This window comes from Cyprinus carpio, chromosome B12 (assembly GCF_018340385.1).
Source record: "Cyprinus carpio isolate SPL01 chromosome B12, ASM1834038v1, whole genome shotgun sequence".
NCBI lineage: Eukaryota > Metazoa > Chordata > Actinopteri > Cypriniformes > Cyprinidae > Cyprinus > Cyprinus carpio.
Genome location: NC_056608.1, coordinates 20,255,288 through 20,275,329, shown reverse-complemented (window position 1 = coordinate 20,275,329; position 20,042 = coordinate 20,255,288). Strand labels below are relative to the sequence as shown.

At 33.8% G+C, this 20,042-nt stretch overlaps 1 protein-coding gene across 6 annotated transcripts in view; it reads left to right on the top strand.

Moving 5' to 3' along the window:
- Nucleotides 1–20,042, top strand: part of LOC109075077 (protein sidekick-2-like) — a 276,827-nt gene that overhangs the window by 192,535 nt on the left and 64,250 nt on the right. For all 6 annotated transcript variants that reach the window (XM_042735927.1, XM_042735929.1, XM_042735926.1 and 3 more), the window contains exons 2-3: nucleotides 6,850–7,009; nucleotides 18,337–18,443. In XM_042735927.1, coding sequence (XP_042591861.1) covers nucleotides 6,850–7,009; nucleotides 18,337–18,443 — 267 coding nt within the window. The remainder of the gene's footprint in view (nucleotides 1–6,849; nucleotides 7,010–18,336; nucleotides 18,444–20,042) is intronic.

Here is a 20,042-nt window from a genome sequence, read left to right as displayed (position 1 = left end):
CTTGGTGTCATACATCAACTCAATTACAGTGCAGACATTGTTTAGTTATAAATTCTGTCTAACATGCATTCTCTCTGTGGTTTTTTAAATATTTGTCTGTGTGAACGTCAGAAGGCAGCTGTCGTGTCTCACTGTTGTAATAGAACCTTTTTTTTTTAAGAAATGTAAAAACTGTACTCTGTCTACACTTCATTTTGTTGTGCTCTGTCTTTTTTTTTAAATGCAAGAAACCATTCTGTGTGAACAGTCGCTTACTCATCCGCATTTCCTAGAAATTCCTCTCTCATTAGTACTTTATGGTTTCATACTTTTGGGTGTAATACTTGAAAGAGCAAACAGCTGAATGGGTGCAGACACAAAAATATTGAAGCATTAAAGCAAAATTAGAGAAAGAAAATACCCAAAATTTTGTGTAACGATAAGTGTAATACAGCTTTGAATTTTTGTTGTTTTTCAATACATTAGAAAGTGTCCTGTTTAATCATTTTTTTTCTTTGTGCAAAAAATATATATACAGTATATATCATACGTTTTACCATGATTTAGAGAAAATAGCCACTAAAATGTCATTCAGTGTAACAATCTTGTCAGGTATATTTACCACAATAACCAGTTTATGACAATAACCAGTTTATGACATATTAAAATACCATTTAGTTTTTACCCCAAATACTACTTACTTGCAATTGTACAATATTTTTATTTTATTTTTTTTATTTTTTTACTTTGCCACTGTCCCATGTTGGCCATTTTTCTGCAAGATTTTTTTTTACTAATTTAAAATGCAATAAAGTTTTGTATGCTCACTTATTCTTTTATATATTTTAATAAGTACATGTCAGAATAAGTATGCTGTTTAAGTGTTACAAAAAATAACAATGAGACATTATTTCACCCACCTTTTGACCTATTTGAAACCTTAAAAGTAGACACTTCTATTTGCATTTAATGTAGTTTGTGTGTGTGTGTGTGTGTGTGTGTGTGTGTGTGTGTGTGTGTGTGTGTGTGTGTGTGTGTGTGTGTGTGTGTGTGTGCGTGTGTGCGTGTGTGCATGTGCAATGAAGTAAGAATTTAATAACTTGATGTTAAACAAAATTTTGATTTGTGTAAAGTACTTTATTATATATACAGTATATAAAACATAACAATTTAGATACCTTTCGAATCTCAACTCTTTCTTCTTTACAGTGAGATCGAAAAGAGATCAAACTGAGACTTTGCCTACATTTTTCAGCTTCTCAGATGTTTCTCCTAAGAAAAACCCACCATTATCACATCTGTCTTCATTAATTTTATAAGAGATCTCACAATATCAGACATTTTGCTCAGATTTTCCAACATACTGAAGCCTGGAATTGAAATCGCAGTATGAATTCCAATAACAAATGTCCACATTAATTTTGCAGCTGTATACTTTTACTGGTTGTTTCTGTTTTATTTCTCCCACAGAATTTTGGCAGAAACATCTGAGATGCTTAAATAATGGAGGGCTCCATTAAGTTGTCTGTCCAATGAAAGAGCAACCCCTGAGCAATAAAACTTTTCTCTAGGTGTGCGTGCTTGAATGTTGGCCTTGTACTGAGTGTCTCTCTGGGAAGAGGTTAGAGACTGTCATGGTGCCACGCGCACACAGGCTAAATAAAGACAAACAGCGGTTCAGCAATGACTCTGCCTAGATGACATGGTGGTTAAAGATGTGTGGGGAACTGGCTCAGAGATGGAGTCTGTAAAAATATAGTCTTGTATGGAATTGTTCAGTTTAGTGTGTTTAATATTATGTAGTATTTTAGATACATGCTTTATTTGTACTGTATTTGTTTGCATGTCCAACTAACTTCATCCATCTGTCATTCCCTGCTTCTCTCTCTCTGTGTGTGTGTGTGTGTGTGTGTGTGTGTGTGTGTGTGTGTGTGTGTGTGTGTGTGTGTGTGTGTGTGTGTGTGTGTGTACACTTTCCCTCAGGCTCCAAAGACTGTATGAAATATACATATATATGTGAATAGAAGATAGGCAGCAGGGAAGGCACTAAAGGAAACACCTCAAGTGCAGAAGAATTCTCTTCTCCTTCTCTGGATCCGTCTGTGGTAGAATGCTGTGGGAATCATGAGGCTGGTTTTTCGGATGCGCCCTTATATAGGCCATGTTGGGATTAAAATGATATTCCAGTGAGAAGCTGGGAGCAAGATATTTACATATGAATGCTCTATTTCATTTGTTTTTTGTTTGTTTTTGTTTAGAATAGAGTTATAGGGCTCTGATAGCTTTTGGAGCAGGCCCAAGTTTATTTGATGAGTGTGAAAGTGGTTTTCCTGAATTTGAGGTGGTAAAAGTCATGTGACTTTGGCATAGGCTTAGACAAAGTGTTGTGTATGTTTTTGGCATTAACTGCTTTGGCATCAATGTTAAAGTTATTTTTTCAATGGCTTTGTGACTGAGGGTCGATATTATGCAGATATATATACAGTAGCTTTCAATAGTTTGGGGTCAGTGAGATTTTTTAAAGTTTTTGACGGAAGTCTCTTTTGCCCACCATGGCTGCACATATTGAAGAAAAAAAGTAGTAAAAAGTGTAATGTTGTGAAATATTATTAAAATGAAAAATATGAGTTTTCTATTTAAATAGATTTTAAAATGTGATATATTTTTGTGATGGCAAAGCTGAATTTTCAGCAGCCATTATTGCAGTCTTCAGTGACACATGATCCTTTAGAAATCATTCTAATATGCTGATCTGGTGTGCAAGAAACATTTGAAAACTGTAACTTGAGCTGCTTAATATTTTTGTGGAAAGTACTCTTTAATGAATAGAAAGTTAAAAAGAACAGCATTTATTTGAAACAGAAATCTTATCTAACATTGTAAATATTTTTATGCACACTTTTGATAAATGTAATATGTGATTGCTTAATGAAAGTATTAATTTCTTTAAAAAATAAAAATAAATAAATAATCTAACTGACCTAAAAGGTTTGAATGGTAGTGTAAATAATACATTTTACTGAAAATGAGAAGCACACAATATTGCTTTACCATTCTTTTATTTATTTCTGTATTTTTACATTTTAAATAATGTTTTATCTTTCACATTTTTACACAATACATTTTATTAATTCATTATTTATTTTAAAAAATAAAATAGAAGTATGCAAAAATACAACAGAAGTGTATATGATTATCAGCTGATGATATTTATTTCAAAATAGTACAAATACTTGTACTGTCATCTTGCTACAGTATAGTAAACAGCTGCCATAAGAACTCACAATTCAGATCCTAAAGTACAATGTGCAAAGAAACCACTGAACTGAAGAATCATCCTTAGTCTTATGAATAGCTAAATAGTCTACAGTTAATCTACCTGCTTTATTGCATAAGAATTTGCACATTTGTATATTTGCTTTGTGTCTGTGTGTTTGTAAGCACATCACACCTCGGTTCTCTTTAATGAGTTCGACACATAATCGCTCATTATGAGAGAAAGCGAGAGAGGGGAGCAAAGGTGCCCATACTTTTAATAGAAACCACATAACTTGTGTTTAATTATGGATGTTAACCCCTGGGCAGTGTGTACGTGCATATGTGTGTGTGAGATACCTGTTAATGAGTTAAGAAGTGTAATTTCTCCGTGTAACGCTTGTGCCGGGCCTTTTGTGACACCAGTCACCAGACCCCTTTTGGCTCCTCGACAACCTGTCGCCAAAACAACTACCGCGGCCCCCCCGGGAAACCCCGTCTGACCCCTTTCGTTCATCTGCACACTCACGATAACAAGCACAGGAGAAGCAAAGAGCCCATAATTGCAGTGTGTCTTCTGAGAGCATACAACCTTCTGTCTCGAACCCCTCCGACAGGCTTTTTAAAACAATCTCTAGAATTTACAGCTTTTCACCATCTTCATCTAACGCCAGTGCTCATTAAGGTAGTTTTTCTCTGAAGACTTGCAGTGGTAATCTGACTAGTTTTTTTCAAAGGCTTCTTTCCACTTTCGTATCTGTCAGTTAAGATATGCATCCCATAAGCCCCTGTACAATTTACACAATTTGGTCCCAGAGCACTTGTTACTGGTCCGCTCATGTAAGGTTACAGTAGGGCAATATCCCCTCTTTTCTGCCATTTACTGCATCAGTAATAAAGTCTCTGTGATCTTACTGTTGTATCTCTGCTCCGCTCGGCCCCTCGGAGACCCATCAGGGTGTTTGTTAGCTCCATTGACGGATCATTAAGGCTTTTAGTCGACCAGATCATTTGTTCTCTAATGAGAGGGGGAAACACGAGCCCTGATACTCATTGATGATCAGTGTCTTCTGCCTGTTTTAACTGTATCACTTGCTCTTGGTCTTTCTTTCTCTCTCTCTAGCTGTCTGAATCTTTATCTCTCTATCTGAGATAAAAGTGGAGTTCGAAACGCTTGGGAACAATTAGCCTCACCCGTCTAATCAAATCTCTCATGCGTGAATCCTTTCACCTCATTTTCATAAAACTGAATATCCCAAACCCTCAACCACATCAATCCCCCTCCTCCCCCTAAAATTAAGTCTGAAATAGTAAACCACCCTCTTGTATTTTAGACTTTACAGTTGTTGAATCCTAATTTGCATGCTATCAATCCTAAATAGTATGCAAGATTAGGATTAATGCATCCTGAATCATAGTACGTGTGAAATAGTAGGCCTGTCTCAAAATGCACAGATGCCAGAATATTTGCAATGGATTTTCTAAGTATGCACACTTTTTTGGCTTATCTGTGTGTGCTTGGGTCTAGTATGACCCATTTCACATTGCACTTAGTAAGAAAAGAAGTTTGTGATGGTTTTTGAAATGTATAAACGTCAAAGTTAAAAGGGAAATTTTCCCCTTATAACAACATTGTGTACATTTCAATATAATAGAATATTTAGTAAAGGATTCACCAGACAAATGTAAAATTTTACTGTAACCCTTAAGTTTCTGGTTCAAAATTGTCATTTGTTCATGAATCAGTGGTTGTGTTGTATGTTTTTTATACACTAAAAATGGTCAGTTCAAAAGAGTCATTTGTCCGTGAATCGGACTGCACAACGTGCTAACACACTTGTTGTTTACAGCTGAAGAGAAAGAAGTGTTTGGCATTATTTGACAAAACATTCAAGTAATTATATTTAGTTCAGACAGCAAACTGAGGTAAATATGATTTATTTTTGCTGATGTAGTTTCAGCACTGAGGGAAACACGCCTAGAGTTATTGTATCGCTAATGGAATTCTAGCAATGCTATCGTAATCGTAATTAAAGATGATTAATTCGACAGTCTGTATTTTTTTACTCAGGCGTAATATTTACTTCAAGTTTACTTCCAAATTGAGTAAAAATATGCAACACTACACTGTTTACACTTTGTGCAGGAAATTTTTCCACTAACGCTGGTCAACAGTAACGTACAGTGTTGTTTAGTCACACTTGACATGTTTGTTGACATTTGTTGGCATACAGTAGACAAGATGACACTTACACCGAGAGAAAATATGTATCAGGAGCCCTACGATAAAAGAATTTGAGATTCTCCTATTTTTAAGAGCAGATAATAATTAGAATGTGATTTTGTGATAAATGCATGTTTACACAGTAAAATGTTGTCATGTAACCTAATAATGTACTTAATGTGGTAGCATCTATCTATCATCTATCTGTCTATCTATCTATTTATCTATCTATCTATCTATCTATCTATCTATCTATCTATCTATCTATCTATCTATCTATCTATCTATCTATCTATCTATCTGTCTCTCTGTCTGTCTGTCTGTCTATCTATCTATCTATCTATCTATCTATCTGTCTGTCTGTCTGTCTATCTATCTATCTATCTATCTAATATTTAACAACTGTACATCTTTATCCATTCATGCATATTTACTCAACAGTGAAGAACATAATTGAAATAAGCAAAATCTGTATTCACTTCTCTATTGCTTTTGTTCTCAATCGAGGAGCTAAAACTTGGTTAGGTGAAACCAGAGAGATACCACAAACCGTCTGCCTAATAGATCATTTTGACAGTTTAATTTTAATGCTTGATTATCATTCAATCTTATAATTGTATTATCCAACCGTTCAATTAATTTGGTCTATATTTACACCGTTGATTAGGATCAGAATCGAAATTGTAGTTTGCTGGTTCTGCGTGTCGAAAGTAACCAGGCTTTCTGTTGGAGTAGCTCCCCTGATATTCGTGCTCCTACAGGAATGGGATATCAGCTCCATCTGCTCCCAGCATCTTTTCATTAGAGTTTAGTTTAGTTTAGTTTACTACTTTATTAATCCCACAAGAGGCAATTGCAGTAAGGCATGGGCAGCACATCACAGACTTCCCAAATGGACATAACAGCACATAAAAAAACAAAAAAACAAAAAAGGAACAAATACTCTTAGATGCGATTGAGTGCATGGACCCAATTTAAATGACCGGCCGTGACTGTGCTGTGTGTTATGAAATGAGCTTACACATAGAGACATGGTGATGGTTCTGATATAATCTGAAGAAATCTGAAGCACCACCCAAAATGTTTTACTTAAACTGTATTAAATAAATAAATAAATAAATAAGTTTTTTTGTGTGTGTGTTTAAATGTAAATGTAAAGTTGTTTTTTTTACGTATATTCATATTCAGTCTGGAGTGCTTTTGCTTTATTAAACTTCACACAATACAACAGGATATAACAATAATACCAGCAGCTGGCTGAGGGCGCGATACAGCAAGTGTCTGTGAGCATTAGCTGGTCATGTTTACCTGCTGCAGGTCAAACAGTGTTTTCCCTCAGAAGCAATTCCCACTTTCTCACATTCTCTCTTTTTCTTTGTATCTTCCTGCAGATGATGTTCCTCCATACTTTAAAACAGAGCCTGTACCGAGTCAGTTGCACCTGGAGAGGAACCGTTTGGTTCTGACCTGTATGGCCGAGGGGAGCTGGCCTTTGGAGTTTAAATGGATCCACAATGACACAGAGATCACGCGGTTCTCGCTGGAGTACAGGTCAGTGTGTTTTCATGCATACGTGAAACTGATTTCCTGTCTAGGATTATTTTCGTGTAAATGTGTATAATTTTCTAGCATGCGATGCATCAGAACCAGATCACTTCCATTATAATCAGAACTGTCTACACTGGAAACCCATGAACTTTACGGTGACAGAAACATGGATTTGGTTTAGCCAGCTGGTTTTCGTTGCTTATACGTATATATATATATAAATATATATATATATATATATATATATATATATGTATATATATATATAAGCTTGTTTGTTGTTGTTTTTTATTTACTTATTTTTGATATTGATTTGATTCTTTTTCTTATTTTTATTTATTTATTTTTTAAATTTTACTAAAACTTCTGAGTGTAGCTTTGGATGTGTTTTGGTCTCTTTCACACCCTTCATATATGCAGTAGTAATGCTAAGACAAATATAAATTATAAAATAACCCAGGCAAAGTTAAATCATACCAATGGATTCCTGTCGAGAGTAACGTTTAAAAAAATAAGATTTAATAAGAAATAAGATAATTCACCCTCATGTCATTCCAAATATGTGTGTCTATCTTTCTTCAACAGAGCAAAAATTATGATATTTAGAAAAATGTCTTTATTTGTTTTGTCCATACAAAGGAAGTTCAGTGTTGTTTTTGGACCCCATTGACTTGTATAGACAAAAACAGTGAATTTTAATTTTATGGGCAGTTATATACTGTAGCTTTGGAACGACATGAGGATGAATAAATGATAACAGAATTTTCTTTTTTAAGTGAACTATCCCTTTAAGTAGAGCATTGAGCTGGCACTTTTTTTATTATTATTATTATGCTATATGTCCTCATCTCATCAAAAACCAAGAAAATCTTTCCCTGGCAATGGAAGTAACCAATATGATAAAATATTAGTTTTATTAGGTTATAATTCTTATAATAGTACTTGTGATTAGAACAGCAGGAATGTGATGACACATAAATTGTTCCGTCTTTATTTTGTGAGGCAAAGATTCAAAGGAATAATTATTCGGTGTTGAAAAGCAGGAATTCACTTTTAAAGACGATTGTACAGTATCTGCTATCAAATGTGCTCAGGTCATCCAATTCAGACTTTTTTTTAATTAACTATCCTCAGAATATACTGTGGAGTTTTAATTAAAAAGATAAAACTGGCTGATTAGAGCAAGGGACAGGACGGGTTAAAGATGGTGTGCTGGTCACTGTGCTGTTCTGATGCTTCCTATCTACTCCTTCTATTCTCATGTTTACGCTATTATTGCTTAAATCCAGTTACACTTGAGCTCTTTCTAATAATCACTATGCACATGCATATTCAGGTTAAAAGTTTCACTCAAAAATAAAATGACATTTCATGTCATTCCAAACTTATATGACTTTCTTTCTTCTGTGAAACATAAAAGAATGCGTTTGTTTTTCTATCCATGAAAGTCAAAGGGATCCAATATTGTTTGGACCCCAGCATTCTTCAAAATATCTTCTTTCGTGTTCCACATAAGAAAGTCATACAGATTTGTAATGACATAAGAGTCATTATTCCTGTATGCAAACCGTAATCTACTTGTTGTCAAACTGATTAATATCAAGCGCTTTGAGACAGAGAGTTTTGGCAAATTATTAACAAGTGCTTTGAGACACAGAAAGCTGTGAAAAATCAAATTATCAAAACACCTGAAAAAAAAAAAACTGAACATAAAAGGAAACTAAAATAAATCGATATCCAAATGAAAAAAAATAAAAATAAATAAAGACCTCTCATAAAAATTTTCCATTTAATTTCACTCTGGAGTGCTGTGAATTAATGATTTGACTAAATTACTGAACATAATTGCTAAAAATGAATTCTAAATAATAAAAGAAAATAAATAAATAGCATGCAAAATATCCAGAATATAACTGCATAACTGCATTTTTTTTTTTTTAAGAATAAATACTTCATCAGAATGTGGACCTTAATCGTAAAATGATATGCATATAAACATGGTTTAATCTCAAAATATCTTTATATAATGTGTATTTGTATGCATAAAGTGATACATGAACACAAAAAGCTATTTTCATTTTATCTAACTATTTTTACAGAATTGATTTATTAACTTATTTTATCATCTTATTTTAATTTTTTATTTAATATATATTTTTAATGATTTATTGTTTTAACTTATTGTATTTATTTTTTTTATTTAATATTTTGTTTATTTCATTTTATTTTATGTTTTACACAAAATGTAGTGTCTCTTCTTCTTATGCAATCAGATAATCAAAGGTCAGTATCATTGATCAGGACTAAGACTTGCTACTAGAATACATAAGGAACCCAACTTAAACCCAGTTTTGGGATGTTTGTACAGAATTGTGTTTGTATGGGACATCTTCAGTGTCACAGGCACCCCCCCCCCCACCCACCCACATGGCAAGCGAAAGTGGCAAGGTCAGCAAAGCCAAATGGTAATGGCCATGGATGCTCTTCTATGCAAATAGAAAGAGTGATGAATCGTCATTTAAAAGTATCCCAGCTCTCACAATGACCTTTCATTTCCCAGCCCCCTGACACATAAGTGTGTGTGTGCTTCTCTCGTACACAAAGGAGACTTTCCCAAATGAGCTCAATCAATTGTTGTCTGGCAGTAATGTTGTTCTCTAATGCCAGCTCAGCTGACTCTGCTACTGTGGCGCTAATGACATCAGCCTGCCTGGGCATCCGATCAGCTCAGGCGTGCATTCTGGGTCTGTTTGACACTACCAAGTGCCTTGCTGGATTAAATGCACAATTTAAATGTGATTGTGTCATTTTTTCAATGTTAAAATAATTTTGCCTACTCCATCTTTAAATGAAAGGCAATTAAGTCTATCATAGATTGAGTTGAAAATACTGTGTTTTTTTAAGCACTATGACTTGCCTGAAACAACCTCTATGTTCTCCGGCTAATAATGGAAAAATGCTTTTGTCTTAAACTTTTAACATTTTTATTAAAAAGTAAATTAGTTTACCTAAAAATATACTGTTCAAAAGTTTGTTGTTAGTAAGAATTTTTCTCCTTTTTTTTTTTTTGAAAGTCATCAATGCTTTTATTCAGCAAGGATGCATTAAAATGAACAAAAGATAACAGTAAAGATGTAACAAAAGATTTCTATTTGTAATAAATACTTAAATAAATCAGTTAATAAATGTTTTGAACTCTATACATCAAGCAATCCTAAAAAAAAGAGCTGGAAAGTTTTCAACATTATTAATAAGATATGTTTCTTGAGAACCAATTCAGCATATTAGAATGATTTCTGAAGGATTAGACACTGAAGGCTGGCGTAATGGCTGCTGAAGAAAAAAAATATTTAAAATATATAAGCATAGAAAACCATTACTATTTCATAATATTACTATTTTTACTGTCTTTTTTGACCAAATAAATGCAACTTTGGTTAGCATTAGAGTCTTTATTCAAAAAAATAAAAATAAAAGGTTGAGTAAAATCAGTCATTAGTTGTCTTATAAGTCAAGATCAAAATTTAAGAAGGTTTTGCCTCAATAATTTCCACCATTCAAATCATAATACAATTGGATGTGCACAGAAGAGTTAACATTTTTTTTTTTATGTTTCTGAATGCCTTGGATCATAACAATTCTGCTTTAAGAGAAAGATTGAAAGACAAAGCAGAAAAGAGCAACTTAGCATTTCAGATTAATGTCCTGCAGAAATGTTTTCTTCTCTCCAGTTTGCACTCTCTGGTTTCTATTTCTTGTGCTGAAATCTCAGTAAACAAGTTTCTCTCACGGCTGACTCTCAGACCATATTTTCTCATTAACAGGGACAATTTCACGCCGGATCTGCACAAATTAACTAGAGTTCAGTGCAATAATTTGCCTTGTCTGGAGGATGGCAGCGACGAGTTCCCACTGAGCATTCTTACAGAAATTCAGTGAAAGATCCTATAAAATACTGCTATGCCATACATGTTTTGATTTTCACTTAATTTACTCTTATCTACCTATAGCGATGCATGCCAACACAATATTTACATGACAGATATTTTGGGAAAATAGTGTCTGCTGAGAAATGAGATAAGCAAAATTTCTCAGTTTGTTTTTTATCACAGTTCGGTATTCATATTATAAGTTCACACAAAAAAAACCTTAAAATCAACCAAACATTGATTTTAGGAGTGGATGCTTAGGAAATCTGAAACTCATACAAGTAACATTAATTTTAGGCTGTGAACAGCCAATGCCAATCTAATTATATTATTTATTATGAAATTTGCTGAAATTTTGCTCCTCCTCAGACTATCCGAGATATAGACAAGCTTGTTTCTTCTTCTAAGTTTGTTTGTTTTGATTACATCACTTGCTCACCAATGGATCCTCTGCAGTGAATGGGTGCCATCAGAATGTTAGTCCAAACAGCTGATAACACCATTTACAACCCACTTACAAACATGCGGCTTTTCTCTTTATGAGATGTTAATTGATGAACTGGAGTCTGTAGATTATTTGAGAATTGTTGATGTTTTTATCATCTGTTTTAACTCTCATTCTGACGGCACCCATTCACTCCAGGGGATCCACTGATGGGCAAGTGATGTAATGAAAATTCCCCAAAACCTGTTCTGATGAAGAAACAAACTCATCTATATCTTCAATGGCCCGAGAATGAATACATTTTTATTTTTGTATGAACTGTTCATTTGAAGATATATGTAACCAAAAATAAAAGTTCTTTCATCATTTACTCGCCCTTGTTCCAGATCAGTTTGACTGAAAAATAAAGTCTAAAGTGTAAAATTGGTTGTGTTAAAGTCATTGACTCCTATTCAAATAAACAGCGTACATGTTCTCCAGTACTGAAATAAACAGTGCTTCGCTAGTATGCCCATAAAAACTCTCTTGGCTTCTTATATAAGCAAACATCCTTTTCTTATTTCAACATCCCTGCCATTAGTGTCACCATAACAGCAAGTACCACTGTTGTTTGGTTACTGAAAGGCTGTGCCATTCATCAACTATATGCACTGATTATTCTATAGGCAGCAGATGTTATCAGTGCTTCCGGTAACAGCGCCTGCAGGCTGAGCCGATGTTGCGTTTCACTCCCAGCAAATTGAATCACCTGCAGCGTAGGCCTGTACAAAAAGACCTGCTTTCTTCCTTTCATTCTTTTTGCCTGAAACCACACAATGTCAAAGACGGCACTGAAGCAGAAGAAGCGTTCTGTTGTTTTCTTTATTCATGTAAACTTTAGCGTGGTCTGTTTTGATGCCTTCTGGATATCTGTGACCCGATACCAGCACGCTTACTGAGAAGAGCTTTACCTCCAGACAATGCTAATGGATTCTCTTCTGCACCTGCAATATGAGACTTCCACCCAGCATTCTTTTAGTGTAACTCTGTGTGTGTGTTATATCTGTGTATGCATGAGTGCATCCATAATCTGGTTTCCAGTAACCTCCCAATGGAACTGTTGCTGTCTGACCTTACAGACATTGTTAAATATGTTCATAAGTATGCAGTTCATGCCAGGGTTGTGCACCATTCAGAATTGTATTGAGAATGGGTTTTAAAATTCAACAGCTCAATTTGGACAGAATTTGAATTGCGGTAGCAAACGGGATCCAGAATTATAATAGAGCCTAACAGTGCCAGCTCGCTCTCTCTAAATATAAAACTATATAGAAACACAATATATTATGCTTATTGCCAAATATGCATGTATAATATATTTAAGAAGGCTGACTGTATGGTCGCTATATTATTTTTGCTTTGATTTTCTGACTGGTGAATTATTTATTTTTTTTTTTTTGAAAATCATGGATAATGTAGTTAATAAACAACCTTATAGCTTACAGCAGGTCTTTCTTTAAAGGGTTATAAATATTTTATATGAATTAATTGTATAATATAAAAGTACATTTCTAATAATAAAGCAATAGTTTTATACATTTAATGAATATATATTTAATGAATATATATATATATATATATATATATATATATATATATATATATATATATAGCAAATAATTATTATAAACTAATAAGTATAATAATAATGTTTACTTTATGATAATTTAATTTATTATAATAATAAATTATAAATATTATAAACATTGTTTTACCTTTTTATCATGTTTTAAAAAAGTAAAATGTAAATTTTAATTTAAATTTACAAAATATTTTGATTAATAGTCAATGTTTAAAATCTAATTTATAAAAGAGATAAATGTAAAATATTGTGTGCGCACGTGTGTATGATAAGATTATTTAAAAGAAATAACTTTTAATTACTAATATTACTAATAAATTACTAAAACATTACTAATAAATTGAACCATGGTAAGACCAGCCAGTTCTCAAATACAGCATTTGAGCTTTGGTTATGCTGCATAGATTCAAGCCTTTTCAGTATTTCCCTATTGATGTGTTGTTCTTTTACTTCTCCAGGGGTCTTACAACATCATTGATTCCCTGATGTAAATGTATTTAATTCAATGAAGGCAAGCAGAAAATCTTAAGACCTATAGAAATGCTGGCCAGTGATAGTCTCTTTAATTATTTAAGTCCACATAGCACTGTATAAGCATGTTTGTGGGCATAAATAACATTCTGTGAGCAGGAGTCAGGCTATTGAACCAAACTATCAATGCTCAAGTTCTTTTCATGGAAACTTTTTCTTTGACATCTTTGAGGAACTTGTTGAATTTCTCCTGCGAATAGGTTAAAGTCACTGTGAGGCAGACCACCACTTCATCCAGCAGCGATGGGTTTCCAAGGCAACATCAGCCCAGACGGGTGTCTGTTTGTCAGCCGACTCAGTCAGGGGCGTTTGAACTTCATCTGCTACTTTTTGCTCCCGTGCTTTCTTGCTCTTTTCTCTTCTCTGTTAACAGAAGGCTAATTAAAGGGACCTGACATTGCGCTCTGTTGGCCGAAACATCAATCAATCAATGTCTGAAGCCCCAGTCCCTACTGACTCTCTCAACCTGCTGCACAAGCTCACAGCTCTTTAAAGGTTAATTATATTCATTAGAGAAAGAAGGAACGGGAGAGAAGAAGATAGAGAAGAAGTCACCCTGAATATATGCCGCTCGTGGCTGGATTTTATCCATCACAAAACTCTGCAAGGTTAAACTCAAGAGTCACAGCATCACCTGTTAAAATATGGGTACGTCCATTTGGCTTATAGTGGCAAAGTACAGGGCATTTGACCCTTTAAAGTGAGACTCTAGTTTAGAACCCATATATAGCTTTACAGAGAGTGAGGAGGGAAATTTACCCACAAGTCATTGCACACCACCTCAGGACTTCATGAAGTCTGGCAAAAATAAATCATTCTAGGTTTTGTATTTAACTTAATTGATTTCTGCACAGTTTTTCATAGGAATGAGCTTTTAAGTATGAATTATATTCATTAAAAAATGATATTTGTTTGTGCTTGTGTATATACACAGACACATATATTATTGTGAATGAATATAATATACAAATAAATATTAATAAGAAAAAATGACTGCTAGGCTGTTTCATTAATCTTTTTTTTTTTTAATGGAATTATAATAGAATATATATATATATATAATTATTATATTATTATTATTTAATCTAAAATAAGATAAATACAAAATTGCTATTTTAAATTGTAATATTACCTCTAAATATTACTATTTTACTTTATTTTTGATTAAATTAATGCATCTTTTGTGAGCATAAGAGAGTTCTTTCATAAACATTAAATAAATCTTACCGACTCCAATACTTCTGAATGTTAGAGTGTTTAGTCTATATATAATCAGAACACAGTCTTCTCTCTTTATCTAGAGTTGAGCTGCTTGTAGCATTTGCAGCTTGCAGGGGTGATGGTAGCCAAATGTTTCGGGGCATGTGTGAAGCTTCGTCTCGCTATCAAACTAAAAAGTATACCCCCCACCAGCCCCCCAAACTTCCTAATTAGTCCATTAGCGCTAATATACTTCACACAAGAAGCAATTTACCATGCCTGGCAGGATCTGCAACCTGCTAACCTCATCGCTAATATCATTTGATACTTCATTATAGTCTGTTAATAACAGCTCTCCTCAACTCTTGACTTCTAACAAGACACCCGTCATTCAAGCTCTATACCACTCTATTTCACCGCTGCATTTCCTCCACACCCACACAATCTTAGTCTCTCATGGTTAGCGGTAGGTTAAACTGCAGGTCTGGAGTCAGTGTGGGACCAGATAATAGCCACTAACAGCTCTTCTATATATCTGAGATCTTTATAAGGTGCTTGTTTTTGGTCAAATATGTGATGCTCATTTTTATGACTGGATGCATTGATTTATTTAGAAGTACAATTATTTTAAAATTCCTTTCACTCAAACAATTACTTGCCTTTTTGAGATAAGCATGGTTGAAGTTTCTGGCTTAAAATTAAATTAGTATATTTTGAAGGGCTTCAAGTAAGAATCTAAGGATAGTAATGAAGAATAAAGTGTCATGAATGGCTGAAATTTATATGATCTTTTATAATATTTTATATATATTTATATATATATATATATATATAATTTCATTTAAAAAAGATCAGTGAAGCAGTAATGTTAATAGTGTGTGTGTGTGTGTGTGTGTGTGTGTGTGTGTGTGTGTGTGTGTGTGTGTGTGTGTGTGTGTGTGTGTGTGTGTGTGTCTTTTTTCTAGCTTGTGTCTGTAAAAATGTTCATTTGAATAATATTAGTTTTATAATAATATTCATATATTTTTTAGTAAAAAAATAATATATTATTATTTTTAATTATACATTATAAATGTATACATATATTATGAAATATTTATAAATATATTTTTTATATAAAATAATTATAAATATATACATATTTTATGAAATATTCGTAATTTTAAAATAGCTCCAGTACTAAATAAATACATATAAAAATATTTTATTTAGATTTACATTTACATTTTACATTTACATTTAACGTCGATGTTGTGGTTCTTGTTTCTGCCTGCCTAGTTTTAACCCCTTTGGATTGTGGATTAAAGACTTTGAGTTTGTCCTCGTTTCCTTGTTCTTTATTTTGCCACAGAAGGCAACCATGACAGTAGCAAGGTTTTTTTTTTCATATATTATATTATATTATATTATATTATATTATATTATATTATATTATATTATATTATATTATATTATATTATATTATATTATATTATATTATATTATATTATATTATATTAGTCTGTGTGGCCAGGCTGCCTGCCAGTACAGCTGTATTTAATATTCATTCACTTCTAAAGTTTCACGAAAGCTGGTTTGTCTATTTAAAGACATCACATCAGGACTTTTATTCCATTTTCATTCCATATTTCCCCAATATTATGGTTTGCAGTTACTCCCATTTATTGTCATAGCTGGTCTGCCCACCACCCCCCGGTTAATCTTCTTAAATCAGAGTTTATTATTGGAAAATAATACTGTACAATGGAAATTAAATTGTTAAACTCTAATGCTATAAAATGGCACAAGATTGGAAGTAAAAAGTGATTTCAGACAGCAGTAGTTTGAGTTGTAGATCATTTTGAATAGCCATACAGCTGACTTTCTAACAGCTTCTAGCTAATCAATCACTGTCCTCTTCTTGTCATTTTGTTTGCATGTATTCCTGTGTCTATCTCTCTATCATCCTCATCTTTTTTTTTTTTTTGACTTTTTCTTGTTTCTTATTCTTCGCATTATGTTCTCTCTTTGCTCTCATTATCTTTCTCTACTTCTCTCTCTCTCTCAGTCTTATTCTGTGTGTCTGGACAGATCTCTTTACTGTCTCTACTCCATTGTTTGTATTGATTGCCATCTGAGGTCAATGGCTTTTTAAAGCATCTAGATCGAAACGCAGAGTGTTTTCCTCATCTCCCTCTCCCTCTCGCATTCCTTATATTTCTGTGCAGTTTCATTCTTTTATCTCTCTCCATCATTGATCCATGAGGCTGGAGAGCGTTCTGGCCCGGTAATGTGTGGCCCATGGGCCTTCAGGTCATTTTAATTTGAGTTCAGGTCAGTCGGGTTGAGAGAAAATGTGGTTTGACTGAATTAAAATGGTCTGGAAGATGATCCGATTTCATCCACTTCACAATAAGAGGTAAATTAAAGTAATGAAGTTTCAGCTGGTGTATACAAAAAAGAAAATCTGCACACACTAGCATTCAGTTTTGAAATGTGCCATTTTGACATTTTTAAGCCAATTACATAACTATATAGGGCAACACTTTATTTTAAGGTGTCCTTGTTACACATTGCATGTACTTACTATTAAAATAACAATATATTATCCATAATTACATGCAAGTAACCCTAAGACAAACCCTTATCCTAACCCTAACCATATAGTAAGTACAGTACGTGTAGTTAATTCATATTCACCAGTACTTAATGAATAATTACACTGTAACAAGGACACCTTAAAATAAAGTGCAATATATAGAAATATTAGTGATTTCATACACTACTTTTCAAAAGTTTGGGGTCATGAGTTTTTTTTAGTAAGAAGTACAGTAAAAAATATTGAAAAATTAAAATGTATTCCTGTGATTACAAAACTGAATTTTCAGCAGCCATTGAATTTGTTTTCAGTGTCATTTGATCCTTTAGAAATCGTTCTAACATGCGGATTTGCTGCTTAATAATCATTTCTTATTATTGTAACAGCTGGAAACATTTGTGCTGCTTAAAATGTTTGTGGATTTTTTTTTTTTTTTGTGTGTGTGATGAAAAAAAAGTTCAAAAGAAAATGTTAAAAATAAATTATTTTTTAATAATGTAAAGTTTTTAGTGTCACTTTTGAACAGTTGGAGCCCTTGCTGAATAAATTAATATCTTTAAAGAAATAAATCTTACTGTGTCTGACCCTTTTTCCCATTTACTTCCACAGTCATTGTGTATGTTAGAGCGCCACCTACTGAGGGGAAGCTGATAATGCAAATACATATACATTCTGCATTGAAGCTAAGAATTCAAGGTCATTACAATGAGATGGGAATATAGAAAAAAATATATATATATACTTTATAGCGGTATCCCAGGAGTGCTTCATAAAAGATAAGGAGCATACGTTGAAATGAAAAGTGTGTGTGCAAGCCTGACGGTTTTGACAGATTACAGTGATGTTCACTTTGAGAAGAATGGGGGTGAGAGAATGAATGAGACTCATTTGTACATATAAAATATACATAAAACACTTATGCATCGTTAATGAAAGGCACTCTGACAGTTGGGCATTACATCATGCTTTATGCATAGTCATTATTGTGGTTTTAAGAGTAAACCTGCTATGTTTTATCTCTTGCAGGTATCTGATACCATCTCTGGACAGATCGCATGCTGGCTTCTATCGGTGTATTGTGAGGAACAGAGTCGGAGCGTTGTTACAGAGAAGAACCGAAGTACAAGTGGCATGTAAGTAACCATAGTAACTCTCAACCACTTTGGATTTCTATGTTTACTGGTCCATGTGTGATTGTTACCAGACAGTCAGATTGTGCTCTAGTGTCTGTGTGTGCGTGCGTGTGCGTGTGCGTGCGTGTGTGTGTGTGTGTTTGTGTATGTGTGTGTGTGTGTGTGTGTGTGTGTGTGTGTGTGTGTGTGTGTGTGTGTGTGTGTGTGTGTTTCACAGGAACGGCAGCTGTTGGTGAGGTGGCGTACCTCTGTTTCATTAAAAGCTCCTCTGCAATGCCACAGCTGGTCCACTCTAACTTCCTCATTAGATTGATGAGGTTGTGTCGACCAATCACTTCACTCTCTCAGAATTCATTTCATTCCTCCGTTTTATAATCTGTTTAGCATGAGCAACAGCTGCTACGCTTGAACCAAGTGGCAAGTCTCCGGTGTTTCAAGCCAGAATCAAGTTTCACTGGCCACTGACCTCTCCTCGGCTGTTTTCAGTCATTATCAAAGTTCGATTTCTCTCTGGCGGAGTGTATAAGTGAAGCAACAGCAACTTCCTGTCTGTAATCGCTCCACTCCTTACTCATTTCCTGCTCGCGGATGCGTGTTCGATCCGTAGCAAAATTTGAACCTAATCTGCTGTAAGGTTCTTTCAGTATGTTTGTTTTTATCTCTCAGCACACACAACATATAAATAAAAATTAAAAAAATGATGAAAAGTTATTAAAATACTAGCATTAGCCTGTGAATGTGTTCACATGAATACATAAATAGTGTCTTTTAGTTTTATGTAAACAAATGTGATTTGTTGCTCAAATGAAATGAATATATACTACTCAAATTTTTGAAGAGTAGTGCATTTTAACAATGTTTACTTAAAATGTACTCAGTTTTATTATCAGTTGACATGGCCATCTTCATTTTAGAACTAACATATCTGTGAATTGCCATGTGCTCACACTTAGCAGCCCATGCTAATAACCTAAAAATGGCCAACTGTTGTCCAATTATTCAAGCTGAGTGATGTATCGGTCCATCGCTTCTTATTATGGCCTTTCATATCAGGATGTGTGCAGGTACTTCACTTCTGGTCAAGATGGAAGTCCTTAGACCTTATTTTCTTTCCTCATTTCCCTTTCAAGCACCAGTGCAATAATTGACATCCAATTACCTTTCGTTTCATTTGAAGGATGAAGTGAGAGAAATCAAAAACATGAGTCAATACACAGGAAACAACATTGTGATATCAAAGGCAGGACATTGCCATGCTGGATATTGTATTATTTTTTAAGTGGTTTTCCGTAATTAGCTTTTTTGATGAATAATGCTCTTGATATTAAAGACGCTGCCTTTGATTTTGAAATCTCTTCCACACCTTGCAGCTCGAAATGGTGTTCGTTTTGAACTTTCCTTGCTAACAAAAGAAATAGTTCATCCAAAAGAAAACCTTTTTTTTTTTTTTTCATTTATTCACCCTCATGTCATTCCGACCCCATATTACTTTCATTATTCCTCTGACATTCTGCCTTAGACCTTCTTTTGTTATTTATGAAAGTCATAATAATACAGGGTTGGAATGACATCAGGGCAAGTGAAAGATGACAAAATGTT